At 38.0% G+C, this 15,409-nt stretch overlaps 1 protein-coding gene across 5 annotated transcripts in view; it reads right to left on the bottom strand.

Moving 5' to 3' along the window:
• ANO4 (anoctamin 4) overlaps nucleotides 1-15,409 on the bottom strand; it is a 433,834-nt gene that overhangs the window by 220,934 nt on the left and 197,491 nt on the right. For all 5 annotated transcript variants that reach the window (XM_078076469.1, XM_078076470.1, XM_078076471.1 and 2 more), the window contains one exon: nucleotides 11,243-11,434. In XM_078076469.1, coding sequence (XP_077932595.1) covers nucleotides 11,243-11,434 — 192 coding nt within the window. The remainder of the gene's footprint in view (nucleotides 1-11,242; nucleotides 11,435-15,409) is intronic.

Below are 15,409 nucleotides of genomic sequence, written 5' to 3'. Positions count from 1 at the left end.
ACCTGATTTCAAGCTATATTACAAAGCTGTGATCACCAAGACAGCATGGTACTGGCACAAAAACAGACATATAGAGCAATGGAACAGAATAGAGAGCCCAGATATGGACCCTCAACTCTATGGTCAAATAATCTTCAACAAAGCAGGAAAAAATATGCAATGGAAAAAAGACAGTCTTTTTCAGTAAATGGTGCTGGGAAAATTGGATAGCTATATATACAGAAGAATGAAACTCGACCATTCTCTAACATCATACAAAAAGATAAACTCTAAATGCATGAAAGACCTCAATGTGGGACAGGAATCCATCAAAATCCTAGAGGAGAACATAGGCAGTAACCTCTTCAACATCAGCCACAGCAACTTCTTTCAAGATACATCTCCAAAGGCAAGTGAAACAAAAGCTAAAATGAACTTTTGGGACTTCATCAAGATAAAAAGCTTCTGCACAGCAAAGGAAACCGTCAACAAAACAAAGAGGCAACCCACGGAATGGGAGATGATTTTTACAAATGACACTACAGACAAAGGGCTTATATCCAAGATCTATAAAGAACTTCTCAAACTCAACACCCAAAAAACAAATAATCAAGTCAAAAAATGGGCAGAAGACATGAAAAGACACTTCTCTGAAGAAGACATACAAATGGCTAACAGACACATGAAAAAATGTTCATCATCATTAGCCATCAGGGAAATTCAAATCACAACCACATTTGAGATACCCCTTACACCATTTAGAATGGCAAAAATTGACAAGGCAAGAAACAACAAATGTTGGAGAGGTTGTGGAGAAAGGGAACCCTCTTACACTGTTGGTGGGAATGCAAGTTGGTACAGCCACTTTGGAAAACAGTGTGGAGGTGCCTCAAAAAATTAAAAATAGAGCTACCCTATGATCCAGCAATTGCACTCCTGGGTATTTATCCCAAAGACACAGAGGTAGTGAAAAGAAGGGCCACATGCACCCCAATGTTCATAGCAGCAATGTCAGCAATAGCCAAACTGTGGAAAGAGCCGAGATGCCCTTCGACAGATGAATGGATAAAGAAAATGTGGTCCATATATACAATGGAATATTACTCAGCCATCAGAAAGGATGAACACCCAACTTTTACATCAACATGGATGGGACTGGAGGAGATGATGCTAAGTGAATTAAATCAAGCAGAGAAAGTCAATTATCATATGGTTTCACTTATTTGTGGAACATAAGGAATAGCATGAAGGACATTAGGAGAAGGAAGGGGAAAGTGAAGGGGGTGGAAATCAGAGGGGGAGACGAACCATGAGAGACTATGGACTCTGAGAAACAAACTGAGGCTTTTAGAGGGGAGGGGGGTGGGGGGATGGGTTAGCCTGGTGATGGGTATTAAGGAGGGCACATATTGCGTGGAGCACTGGGTGTTACATAAAACAATGAATCAAGGAACACTACATCAAAAACTAATGATGTACTGTATAGTAACTCACATAACATAATTAAATTAAATTAAATTAAAAAAAAAAAAAAAAGAATCAGACTACCTGATGTGGAATCTTGCCTCTGCCATCTACTGGCTGTATGTCCTTGGGCAAGTTATTTAACCTTCTCTGTGCCTTAGTTTCTCCAGCCATAAAAATAAGGATAACAGCATGAGCATATTAGGGAAATTAAATGAGATAAGGAATGTAAGCAGCTTAACGGTTCTTGAGGTTGAGAATATGGTAGAGTGATTAATAAATTGTAGCTATAATTTTATTTCTGTCAAACACTTAATACCTCTGTATACAGACAGAACTACATTGCAGCTTCACTGGAAACAACAACATCCTAAAGTTTCTCTTGTGTGAAATCAACTTGTCCCAGCATTTAGACACCATATATATACATAAGGACAAAATAAGCATAAAGGGCTGCTTAGGTTTTAAATTAAAAGATAAAAGGAATTGTGTTAGAAATTATTTGGGAAAACCATGAAACATATCAGTAAAAACACCATTTTACAAACTCTAAAAGAGACTAAAGGACAAATTCTGGGATTAATGATATCCCTCTGGGACTGTGTGATAGGCCTAACAGATAAAGAAAAAGCAATAGAAGAAATATTTTAGATTGCAGAAGGCTTCTAATTCTATTTTATATGGCATAGTCATTAAAATGGGATAATGTGATCTATACCCACTAAGTTTTACAGTTTTGAATTCAAAAAATTGCAATCAGTGCTTCAGTTTACTCTGCTCTTGACCCTTATAGTCCCAAGCTTGGTGACATTTAATACTTTTATTGTCGGTCTATAAAGGGGAATAGAAAATAATATTCATTAATTATGAGTGGCTAAAAGATAAGGTCAAGTTGAAATCAAGACACAAGAGAAACATCTGAAATAATCAGAAGAAAAACGAAACCACACAAATACAAGACAAAGATAAAGAGCTCCTGTGTCCGTATAGCACAATGAAAATATTAATTCCAGCACAAGTTAACCGGAAAACTGCTCTATGGTACAGTGACTGAGCAAGAAAGGGTTCTGGGACATATTCACCTTCAGGCTTCTGAATTTTGTCTATGATAGTGAAAACAAAAGTGATCACTACCATTTATAACTGAGCACCTACTACGTGCCAAGGATCATATTCAGCATTTTACATTAATGAATTTATTAACTTGTCCTAACAATGTTACAGAGAGTTGTCAGCTATAGTGCGTAAAAATACAGAGTACCCAGTTAAATTTGAATTTCAAATAAACAACTAATAATTTTTTATTATAAGTGTGCCCCATGCAATATTGGGAAATACACCAAAAAGCATTTGCTGTTTGTTTGAAATTTAACTGTGAGTCCTGTATTTCATCCGGCAACTCTAACACCATGAAATAGGTATTAATATCCTCATTTTGCTCATCAGAAAACTGAGATTCACAGAACCTAAGTCATTTGCCCAAGTCTGTATACCTATCAGTTAACATATCTGGGTTCAAAATCTCTAGCAACAAAGCCTATATTCATAACCAGTCAATGCATTTTCTCTGTTATTATGTTCTCTCCTGTATATGAATGGTCATCCCTCCATCCTCCTGTTGACATTCTAGTTGACCTTCAAAGTCCAATTTGTAGACTACATACTTTGTGAATCCTTAAATTTTTCCCACTAAGAATATTCCCATAACTTTATTTGTATCTTCATTCCAGCCCTTAAAACAGCTTGACTTCTATTATAGCAGGTTACATACAGGTCCCTATAGTGGACATTCTTGCATGTACATTTCTCTTTTCTAACATCCCCTCTATTTCCTTTTGGGGCAGTGTCTTTCCCTTACCATATGTAGCTCAGGTGGGAGGAGAAATTGAGGGGTCCTACAATCCTATTATAACAACTGAAGGGAGAAATCTCCTTCTGTCCTATCCTTTCTTTCATTACAACCTACCCAGCCAAGGGAAAGGTATATGGTCAATAAGACTGCTTCTTCCAAGTCTTCAAAACTTGAGCCAAATAATGCAAAACTAAGACAAATGGTAAGGGTTCATTTATTCCAGATAATCAAATAATTCATTTCTTGGTTTCTGTTCCTTTTCCAAGGCTGGTTCCATCCATAGGCTTTCCATCCATATCCTCCAGATTTAAATTCTTTCTTTGCTTGGATTAATAATTAGTTTCAGTTGTTTATAACCAAAGAACCCTGACTGATTTCTCTTTGGACATGACTGTAAGCTCCCTAAGTCCATGTATAATAGAGTTTTATACCATTCCAGTCCCAACAAGTTACCTTCCAAATAAATATTTGTTTGTACATAGTAGGAACTCAGAAATGTTTGTAAACTTAAAGGGGGATAAATGAATTGAAATTGTTCAGGGCTGATAGCATAGAAGATCAACAAAACTCTTATTTTTTCTTTTTGTACTTCACAACAAGTCTGAGTGAGCTTTTAGAAAGCACTTTGAGAATTGGGATTATTAACTTTGTAAAAAGTGGATGGATCACATAATAGGCCTCAATATTACTAAAATGTCTATGATGCTTCTAAGATGTATGACTCACTACAAATAAGTTTGCGAGCCCTTTTATAATCTCCCAACAGAGAGCTATGATGCATTAGTGTAAGTATACTAAAAATAAAAGGATGCAACTGAAGTCACATCTTTCTTGCAGAAGTTTTAAATATACATATTTAAAAACAGGTTTTTAATTATAATTTGTTTAATATAATTTTTAATTATAATTTGGTGCTAAAGAATTTTTTAAAAAATTAAAAAAAAAGAATTTTTTAATTTTATTATGTTCTGTTAATAACCATACATTACATCATTAATTTTTGATGTAGTGTTCCATGATTCATTGTTTGCGTATAACACCCAGGGCTCCATTCAGTATGTGCCCTTTTTAATACCCATCACCAGGCTAACCCATTCCCCCAACCCCCTCCCGTCTAGAACCCTCAGTTTGTTTCTCAGAGTCCATAGTCTCTCATGGTTCATCTCCCCCTCCGATTTCCCCCCCTTCATTTATTTATATTTTCTACCATTAGCCAATGCAAGTAGGGTTCAACATCTATGATAAAATTATGGATAAACATAGTGATGTTTTTAAGGTGAGATCAGTGACTTGACAGATGCTAAATTATCTCACACTGACACTACACCATTAGAAAATACTTTAACACTTCTTTAAATTACATTAATTTCAGCATAAGATGTCAAATAAACACTGACTGACTCTACCTGGATCAGACATGAACAAAATACTCTATGTAATTCTGGGCACTGTATATTCAAAGAGGCAGTAATTGAAATAAGATGGTTTCTAACAGCAGAGTGAGTAGGATGGTAAATAATCTGAATACCGTAACATTGAAGGAAGCATTGAAGGAACTAGGAAATGTTTCAGTTGGCAAATAGCTCAAGATGAGTTTTTAAAGGAACATCATTTGAAGGAATTAGATTTAGTCTGTGTAACTTCAGAATGCAAACCTATACCCAGTGGGTGGACTAGATTTCGACAAACAGCAAATAATCATTTAGTAAACCTTTCTGTGAATAAAGCATGGGGTCAGTGCAGATGGAAATAAAAGATAAATTGAATATAGTTCCTGCCTTCCAGGAGAACTATGAAATCTAAAAAACATATGGACTTCAATAAAGCTTCTGAATTCTGTGGAAGTACTGGAAAGTGGGAGACCAATTCTGAACAGTGAGGTCTAGGAAAGCTTTTGAGAGGATGTGGAATTGGGTTACATTTTGAGGAATGAGAAGGGCTAAGTAGAGATTTACTGGGGGAAGGGGTATTTTCAAAAGTGGGGAAGGAGCATGTCCAAAAGAGCTTATTTGAGAAATAGTGAAGAGCTATATATGGTTAAAGTAGAATAAGGCAGGCTGGGGTACAAAAGATAAGCCAGGATCTTACCCTCTAATGGTGGCCTCTTTATTGACCATCTTCTATGTGTCTAGCACTAGAATGAAGGTATGTATGTAGATGCTGCACAAAGGCCAATTTTGGCCCAATAAGAGTGCTTACTGTGGTATATTCCTAATAGTTCATGAGTTCTTGCTCATAACCCAAAAGAGTCAGTGATAGTATTTTCTCCATCCTCGATTAGAAACAGGTTCAGAAGGGAGCTTGAATTCAGACTCAGGTCTGTCTTACTCTAGAGCCCACGCCCCCCACTACAGGGTGAAGCTCAGAGTTCAAAAGAAGTGTCTTTCACTGGAGGATTCAAGTCTGTGCTACACCACCTGGTAATAAATGAGGGGAAACCATCAGGGAGAACTTATACTGATCCTTTTACTTCTGTTTTCTTACCTTGGCAAGAATCTGACCAATTTCTGACAGAATCTTAACTGACATTTTAAAGTATACACATTGTAAAGTTTAAGATGATTTTTATTGAACAGGTAAAAGATTCACCTTTACATTATTAGAAATACAATAATTTTTTTTGTAAAAAAAAAAAAAAAAAAGATAAGCCAGGAAAAATAGGAAGAGGTTAAACTACTAAGGGCCTAAGAAACTGAACTCACAAGGTTGCACTTTCTTCTGGACAGCCATAAAGATTATTAAGTAGAGGAGGGATAATATTAATGGTTTTCTTTGGAGGAAAACTTTGAGATGTCCCAGAAAATTAATTAAAGAAAGCTGTGGAATGCAATTCCCCAACATCCAAATCCCTTCCACTGGGCCCTCCAGAATTCTCCTCCCATCATCAGTCTTTTCTCAGATTGTTCCCTTCATCATCTTGCTCTTATGAAAGCCTGGCTCTTCCAAAGGTCACTGCTTCCCTGTGGCTCTTTCCTATGGTACTATTTGTCTCCTATAGTCCTGACACCAATGGACCTGGAGAGGAAGAGGTATCTTCCTTGAGTCTTAATGGCACCTGCAGACCACTGGTCTTCCCTATTCCCTAAACATCCCCAGTCTTGAATCTCAGGTTGTTATATCACCTTCAATCCTTCATCATTGCATTCACCTGCTGCCTCCGGGTCATGCTCCCTCATTTCTGGATGAGGTCAAGTCCTGGCTTATTATCCCTCTTCTAAACACTATTCAATCCTTGACAGTTTCAATATCTATATAGATGATCTTTCCCAAACCCTGGCTTCTCAGTCCCTGAGAATTCTTTCCTCCAATGATCTTGCCCTCCACCCTATTACAGCCACTCATTTCATACCCTAGTGTAGACCTTGTCATTACTAATAACAGCAAACCCCTCCATAATATCAGTGCCAGGCATGCCACTCACCCTCTTAAAACCACCTCTTAACTTTCTAGCTCTTCTCCCTACCCTAAACCTGACACCCTTTCAACCCCTCTGGAACCTCCAACTGATTCTATCAACTTCCCATTGCCCCCATTCCCTTATTGGCTTCACTCCCCTCTTTACCAAGCTTGAATCACATAATTCAATGTGAATGTCATCATTCCCTCTCATACACCTTTGATTCTCTCTCTCTCTTTTCCTAATTCCTTGGCAAAATCACAACCCTGACTAAATGTTAACTGTCCATCTATTCCATGTCTTCATGTATGTACCTAAACAAAGTTAAAGAAAAATACACAACCACGATGACCTGTCCTACTTTAATTTCATGACCATGAATCTCAAATAGCCCTTTAATAACTTCATTCTCATTCTCAATGGTGACCTTGCTTCCTACATTACAGATAAAACTGATACAGTAGTAAAGAACTTTTTAGACCTTCATCACACTGCCAACAGCCACATGTACTCTGTCTTCCCATCTGTTATCACAGATAAATTATTCATAATTCTATTGTGCATAGTTCTCATCTATCACTGACACACACATCATGAATTCTCCCCTCTCCTGAACATCATAAATTATCTGCTGGAGATGTTCTATTTTGAAAAAAACAAAATGCTCTCTTGACTTTACTTCTTCTCCAGCCAGGGCCTTATTTGTTCACTAGCCTTCACAGCAAAACTGCTTTTAAAAAAGTTGTCTATATTCACAATATCTAATTCATATCCTTCCATTTTCTCTTAAACCCACTTTAATCAGGGTTTCACCCACACCACTTCACCAAAACTGTTCTTATCAAAATCACCATCGATTGCCACTTTACTAAAATCAATGGCCAACTCTTAGCTCTCATCTTACTTGACTTTCAGCAATATTATCCTATATAATCACTCCTCTCTTCTTGATAAACTTTCTTTACTTCCAAAACATGTAATTTCTAGTTTCTAGACATCCTTGACAGTCATTCTTTCTTAGTCTTCATTCTCTCCTACCTTTACTATTGGAGTCACTCAGATTCCAGCCCTTCATCATCTCCCCTTCTCCATCTTTACTTCTTCCTTCTGTCATCTCTTTTCATCACTTGGCTTTAAAGACCATTTATATGTCAACAACAGTTGATTTTATATCTTCTTCCCAGACCAATCTCTCACATCCAAGACATGCTTATTTCACCACCCACATGATCTCACCAGTTCTTGATATTATCATGTCCAAAATCAGACTTCTGATCTTGGCCCTACTCTTCCCTAAAACCCACCGAATGTGCTTCCCCTGCAGCCTTCTCCATCTCAGTTGATACCAATCCAATTTATTCAGGCCAAAAACCTTAGAGCCATCTTTAGCTCTCCTTTCTCTCTTACCCCACATCCAATCCACTGGGAAATCCTGATGGCCCAACTTTAAAATTTTTCCAGAATCCAAATTCTCACTACCATTTCTGCCACCCTTAGTTAGAGCTACCATCATTCCTTTTACCAGACTGTTATGATGGCCTCCTGTTTGACCTTTCTCCTTTCACCCTCTCCATCTATAGTGTATTCTCACACAGTTGCCAATGTGGTCCTCTTAAAATATAAGTCACATCAGGGCACCTGGGTGGCTCAGTCAATTAAGCATACTGCTCTTGATTTTGATTCGGGTCATGATCTCAGGGTCCTGGGGTCAAGCCCTGCATCAGGCTCTGCACTCAGTGGGGAATCTGAAGATTCTCTCTCTCTGCCCCTCCCCCCACCTACTCGTGCACTCTTATGTTCTCTCTCTCTCTAGAATAAATAAATAAATCTTAAAAAAAAAATAAGTCAGATCATGGGATTATTCTGCTCAAAAACCTGTGAGAATTCCCATTTTGCAAAGAGCTCTAAGTCCTTATAATGGCCTTCAAGGCCCTGCTCTATCTGAGCTTCCTAGGCTGGTATTTCCCCTCATTCCAGGCTCAGGGGGCCTCTGTGCTGTTTCTCAAACTTCCAGACTCATTCCTCATTCATTGATGTACCCCAAATACTTGAAGAGTGCCAGGTAACCTAATAGGCCTCCAATAAACATTTGTTGAAGGCAAGTCAGATAGAACAATTAGAAAGCTATTGTAATTTGTCAATGTTATCCCAAGAAAGCTGAAAAAAATGTACAATAAAGCTATTGTAATAGTCTGAAAAATAGCTAATGAAGATTCAGTTCAATCCTACCCTGCAAATGTTTTCTGAAAGTGCAAAGATAAATAATTCCTGCCCTTGAAGACCTTATGGTGGAGAGACAGACAGGTAATTTTAAAATGTTAAAAGATAATAGAACAAAACCAGGGCATCCTAGAGAGAGCAGCATGAACAAAGGTTGGGAGACATGAAATACCATCATGTGATGGAGAACTGAAAGCAAGTCAGTTTGATTAGATGTGATGGTCTGGTTGATATGACTATTTGGCTAGACTACAGTCCCCAGTTACTCAATGAACACTTATCTAGGTGTTGCTGTGAAGGTGTTTTGTAGATATAATTAAAGTCCATAAACAGTTGCTTTCAGTAAGAAAGATTATCCTAAATAATCTGTGCAGGACTGATTCAATAAGTTGAAAGGTCTCAAAAGCAGAGCTGAGGCTTCTCTGAAGAAATTCCTCCTATAGACAGCAGCTTCAGCTGTGCCCAAAAGTTCCAGCATGCCATTCATGATGGCCTGCTCTATGGATTTCAGGCTTGCCTACATAGCCTTCCCAATTATGGAAGCCAATTTCTTGTAATAAATCTCTAAATATCCATCTTCTCCTGGTTCTGCTTTTCTGGTTGAACTGGGACTGATAAAGTAGAATATAAGGCTTAAGGCAGAAAGGGGTAAAAATGAAGGATGAGAGGCAGTAGAGCTAGATCAGGAAAGGCATTTGTTTTTTTACATGCTCAGAGGTTTGAACTTTACCTCATATTCAGTAGGATCAACAAGCCGAATGACAGGATTAGGGGTAGAGATGAATTATTCTGGATTTGATATAAAGGATGTACTGGGACAGGAAGCCAGGGGAAGAGAGAGATGCTAGTGGTTGGGAAACCATCCAAGTTACCTGTGAGAGAAGTAAGAGGAGAACCAAGAAAGAAGGTCATCATGGAAACAAGGGAACAGTGTTGTGGGGAAGAAGTGGTGGTCCACCCTGGTCTGGTGCATCAGAAGAGTCTGCCACTCAGCATTCTGTGATAAAAGGAGGTCACGAAGGGCCTCAAGACAGCTGTGATAGAGTGGATAATCTAGAAACCAGATTGTATTAGGTTCAAGAGTGGCTAGGAAGTGAGAGAGAAGAGAAAACAAGAGTAGATCATTCTTTTAGAGGAGGAAACATGGCAGAAGAGAGAAAAGGTCAGTGTCAAAAGAAAATGATTAGAATGGAAGAAGCTTAAGCCTTCTTAAGCCAAAAGCAAGGGAGGAGAAAAGACGAGAAAGAGGGTACATATTCTCCTGAGTGAGGCTCAAGAGAGGAGGGGTGGCCAAAGCCACAGGTGAAGTCTTGGTCAAGGACAATGGGAGGACCTTCACTTTCTGAAAACTGGGGGAAAGAGAAGTAGAATGAAAATAATGCAGAGATAAATTTGGAGGTGGAGGGTAAGGAATCTGCAGTTATTCACACCCAATGGCCCTGGGGTAGCTCAGTGAGTTTAGGAAACAAGGTTATCAGTTGAGAGAGAGATAGTGTGACATATCTAGAGACGGAGGCTTGGCTTCAGTTGGAGCTGGGTGGCCACCTGCCAGGACATAACCAGAGGAATCAGGATCAGGTTCAGGACTTCTAAACTGCCTCACAATTCAATGTTTCTATGAATCAGATGGGCAGAAATGTTGCCTTATTCACTGATGTTTTCTCAACACCCAAAACAATGCCTGGCATGTAGAAGGCACTCAAAGTAAATTCGCTGAATGAATGAATGAATGCATACTTAGATAAGCCTCTCATCCAAACAAGCAAATAAAACCTTTTAGTTGAAATTACCTATTTTAATTTAAACTCATTTTAACATTTTTAAGAAATCACAGATGTTTTCCAGAGCCTTGAAACTTAATACAATCCCAGTCTTCGCTCCTAATCTCCAGACAATACAGCCAAGGCAAATCAGATAATGCAGGCTTCAAAGTCAGCATTTTTACCTTGAATTTTTCCCTGGACTATCTTAGAGCAAATTATCAAGAAAATGGCCAAATCTTTATTTTATTGTATTATACAATTAAGCTTTTCTGAACTGAGTAAGAGTTTACTCACTCAGATTTTCATTTAGATTCTACTATTATAGGTAGAATGTAGCCTTAACCTTTTCTGACACATCAAGCTCTTTCTCTTCTTTTTGGTCTTGGTGACATTTACCACTGACCAAAGGGAAAAGAAGGGAAAAAACAAGACTCTTTAAAAAGGCAAGTTTAAAAAAAATAAACATAAAAAAATAAAAAGGCAAGTTTAACTGGAATAAAAATATAATGCAGGCAATATTAGGTTGCTGCTAAAATGGGTATCTGTTGAATATTTCCCATGCATTACCTGGGTGGAAGACTTTGGTTTTCCCATTGGTGATTCCAGAAGAGCTTGCCTCCATTTTTATTGACCTTCTGCCTGGTGGAAGTGAGGAATGCCTGACCACGGGCAGGCGACGTGATCCTGGGCGGCTTGCCACACTTCGCCGTTGATGGATTTGCAAACGCTTTTCAGCCCCATGAATAGATAAACTTAAACCTGGAATGAGAAATAGCACCATTATTATTAAAGAAGTCACTTCTGAATGGTTAAAATGCCAAATTATTTTCTGGCATGAAATACAGACAGCATAAGTAATTATGGTTCAAATTCTTAAGGGATGCTAATGACACTGGAATTCTGATACTGATTGATTTTCACATTGCATTATTCACTGAACATTAGTTCATTCAAAAGTGGACATTCTCAGTTCTCATGACAAGAGTTTTGTGAATGAGATCCAATAAAGTCAAATATTAAAATTTTTTCCAAAATCCTGGGAAAATATGCACTTATTTAGATTAGAAACTGTTGCTGGGGTATCTGGAATTTCAATAAAAATCGAGCAATTTTTTTTCCTTTCTTAAAAATATTTTAATTCCAGTAGAATTAACATACAGTGTTAGTTAGTTTCAGGTATACAATATAGTGATTCAACAATTCCATACATCACCCAGTGCTCAATACAACAAACGCTCTCCTTAATGCCCATCACTTATTTCACCCATCCTCCCATCCCCCCATGTACTTCCCCTTCACTAACCATCAGTTTGTTCTCTATAGTTAAGAATCTGTTTCTTGGTTTGTCTCTCTTTTTCTTTTGCTCATTTGTTTTTTTTCTTAAATTCCACATGAGTGAAATCACATGGTATTTTACTTTCTCTGATTTATTTCATTTAACATACTCTCTAGCTCCATCCACGTTGTTGCAAATGGCAAGATTTCATATTTTTATGGCTGAATAATATTCCATTATATATATATATATATATATATACCACATATTCTTTATCCATTCATCAGCTGATGGACACTTGGGCTGCTTCCATAATTTGGCTATTATAAATAATGCTGCAATAAACATATGGATGCATGAATCCCTTTGAATTAGTGTTTTTGTATTTTTTTGGGCAAATACCCAGAAGTGTGATTACTGGATCATAGGGTAGTTCTATTTTTAACTTTTTGAGAAACCCTCATACTGTTTTCCACAGTGGCTACACTAGTTTGTATTCCCAACAACAGTGCAAAAGGGTTGCCCTTTCTCTACCTCCCCACCAAAACTTACTGTTTCTTGTGTTGATTTAAGCCATTCTGACAAATGTGAGGTAATATCTCATTATAGTTTTGATTTGCATTTCCCTGATGATGAGATGATGAATGATGCTGAGCATTTTTTCATGTGTCTGTTTCTTTGGAGAAATGTCTATTCATGTCTTCTGCCCATTTTTAATTGAATTATTTGTGGGTTTTTAGGTGTTGAGTTTTTAAATATATTTTGGATAGTAACCCTTTATCAGATATGTCTTCAAATATCTTCTCCCATTCAGTAGGTTGCCTTTTAGTTTTATTGTTTCCTTCACAGTGCAGAAACATTTTATTTTGATGTAGTCCCAACAGTTTATATTTGCTTTTATTTATATAGTGTCCTTCTTTTAAGTTTTTACAGACTTTGTTTTAAAGTCTACTTTGTCTGATTTAAGTATTGCTACTCCAGCTTTCTTTTGACACCCATCTGCATGATAAATGTTTCTCCATCCCCTCAATTTCAATCTGCAGGTGTCTTTAGGTCTGAAATGAGTCTCTTGTAGGAAGCATACAGATGGGTCTTGTTTTTTTAACCACTGTCACCCTATGACTTTTGATTACAGCATTTAGTCGATTTACATTCAAGGTAATTATTGATATATATATATGTGTTAATTGCCATTTTGTTACTTGTTTTGTGGTTGTTTTTGTAGTTTTTCTCAGATCCTTTCTTCTCTTTCTTTCATGGCTTGTTAGTCTTCTTTAGTGATATGCTTGGATTCCTTTCTCTTTATTCTTTACATATCTATTAGTGGGCTTTGATTTGTGGTTACCATTAGGTTTGTAGATAAAATCTTCTGCATATGGCAGTCTATTAAGTTGATGGTCGCTTAAGTTTGAACCCATTCTTTACTCCTCTCCAGGTTTTAGTTATGTGGTATCATATTTTACATCCTTTTATGGGTCCCTTGACTGATTTTTTACAGAAATACTTATTTTTACTGTTTTTGTATTTTCTATTTTTCATACTCTCATTTATGATCTTTCCTTTCCACTCAAAGAGTTCCCTTTATTATTTCTTGTAAGGTTGGTTTAGTGGTCATGAACTCCTTTAGTTTTCGTCTGTGAAACTCTCTCTCCTTCTATTCTGAATGATAGTCTTGCTGGATAGAGTATTCTTGGCTATAGATTTTTCTCCCTCAGCACTTTGAATATATCATGCCACCCACTTCTAGCTTGCAAAGTTTCTGGTGAAAAATCCACGCATAGCCTTATGGGGACTCCCTTGTATGTAACTGATTTCTTTTCCCTGGTTGTTTTTAAAAATTTTTATCACTACTTTTCACCATTTTGATTACTATGTGTCTTCATGTGGATCATCTTTGGTTGATTTTGTTGGGGGATCTCTGTGCCTCCTGGATCTGGAAATGTTTCCTTTCCCAAATTAGGAAAGTTTTCAGCTATTATTTCTTCAAATAAATTTTCTGCCCCCTTTTCTCTCTCTTCTCCTTCTGGGATCCCTATAATGCAATGTTATTATGCTTGATGGAGTCACTGAGTTCCCGAAGCCTATTCTCATTTTGCGTAATTTTTCTCTCAATTTTTCAGTTTTATTACTTTCCTTTACTTTGTCTTCTAGTCATTAATTCATTCCTCTGCTCCTTCCAGCCTATTTAGTCCACCAAGTTTATTTTTAATTTCACTTATTGTGTTCTACATCTCTGATTGGTTCTTATTTATGTTTTCTATCTCTTTGTTAAGGGTCTCACTGGTGTCCTCCACTCTTTTCTCAAGCCCAGTATCTTTATGATCATTATTTTAAATTCTCTCTCAGGCATGTTACTTATATCCATTTCACTTAGGTCTCTTGCTGTGGTTTTGTCCTATTTTTTCCATTGTGATATAGTCCTCTGTCTCCTCATTTTGTCTAGTTCTCTGTGTCCGTTTCTGTGTGTTTGGGAAGTCAGCTACATCTCTTGCTCTTGAAAGTAGTGGGCCAGCTGCGCACTTTTAACTAGGTAGTGCTGGTCCTCCTCCACAGGGGATATACAGCCTTAGCAGAGACCTGGGCTAGCCTGGCCACTCCACAAAGTACCTGCAGGTGAGAGATGCATTCTTAACAAAGTGCCCACATCTTCCACAGGGGGTTGGGAGATATAGTGTTGGTGAGGTCTCTGTGGGTCTTTTCAGGGAGGGGATCTGCAGCACCAGGATTGAGGCAGGACTGGCTGGAGGGGCAGGGCACAGTATAAGCAAGTTAGGTAGGGAGTGCTGGTGCCCTGCTGGTTCCCACAGGTGGCTGTGTGTTTATGATGAGGAGTAGGGGAGAGAAATGGCACCTGCCAGCTCCTTTGTTCCTGGAACAGTCTCTCAGCAAACTCTGATATTAGTAACTAACTTTCCTTCCTGTAAGCTCCAGGTGCCTTTCAAACTGCAGCTTCCAGGCTGCATCTTCACAGGCTGTTTGCTGTGCTATCTCTTTAAGGGTAAGGGCTCAGCTTCCTATTGCCGTCTGGGCTCTGAGAGCTGAGCCAGCTGATTTTTAAAGTTCCAAGGTTTAAGGCCTGCTGATTTTAAGTACTCGTGAAATTTGGTCCCTGATTCTCAGAGCCAAATGCTATAGGGATTTCTCTTTCCCTTATAGGCTCCCCAGTGTGTTAGTCTGTTTCTTACCCCTCTCTGTACCTGTGGCTAACCTCTGTCCAGCAGTTAAATCCACAGGGTTTAGGTTCCCACCAAGCTCTTGCCTCTCCTACCCTGTTCAATGTGACCTCTTTTCTACATCTAGTTGTGGAATTTGGCCAGTATTTGGGTCCTTTTCTGAGTTGTTTGCTCTGAAGCAAGTATTACCTAGTTGTATCTGTGAGATGAGGTGAACTTAGGGTCCTCCTACTCTGCCATCTTCCTAGGAGTCCCCAAGCAACTTTTAATTAAAAAAAAAAAATG

This window comes from Halichoerus grypus, chromosome 6, assembly GCF_964656455.1.
Source record: "Halichoerus grypus chromosome 6, mHalGry1.hap1.1, whole genome shotgun sequence".
Lineage (NCBI taxonomy): Eukaryota > Metazoa > Chordata > Mammalia > Carnivora > Phocidae > Halichoerus > Halichoerus grypus.
The sequence above is the reverse complement of the archived record's forward strand: the minus strand, read 5'-3'. Positions and strand labels throughout refer to the sequence as shown.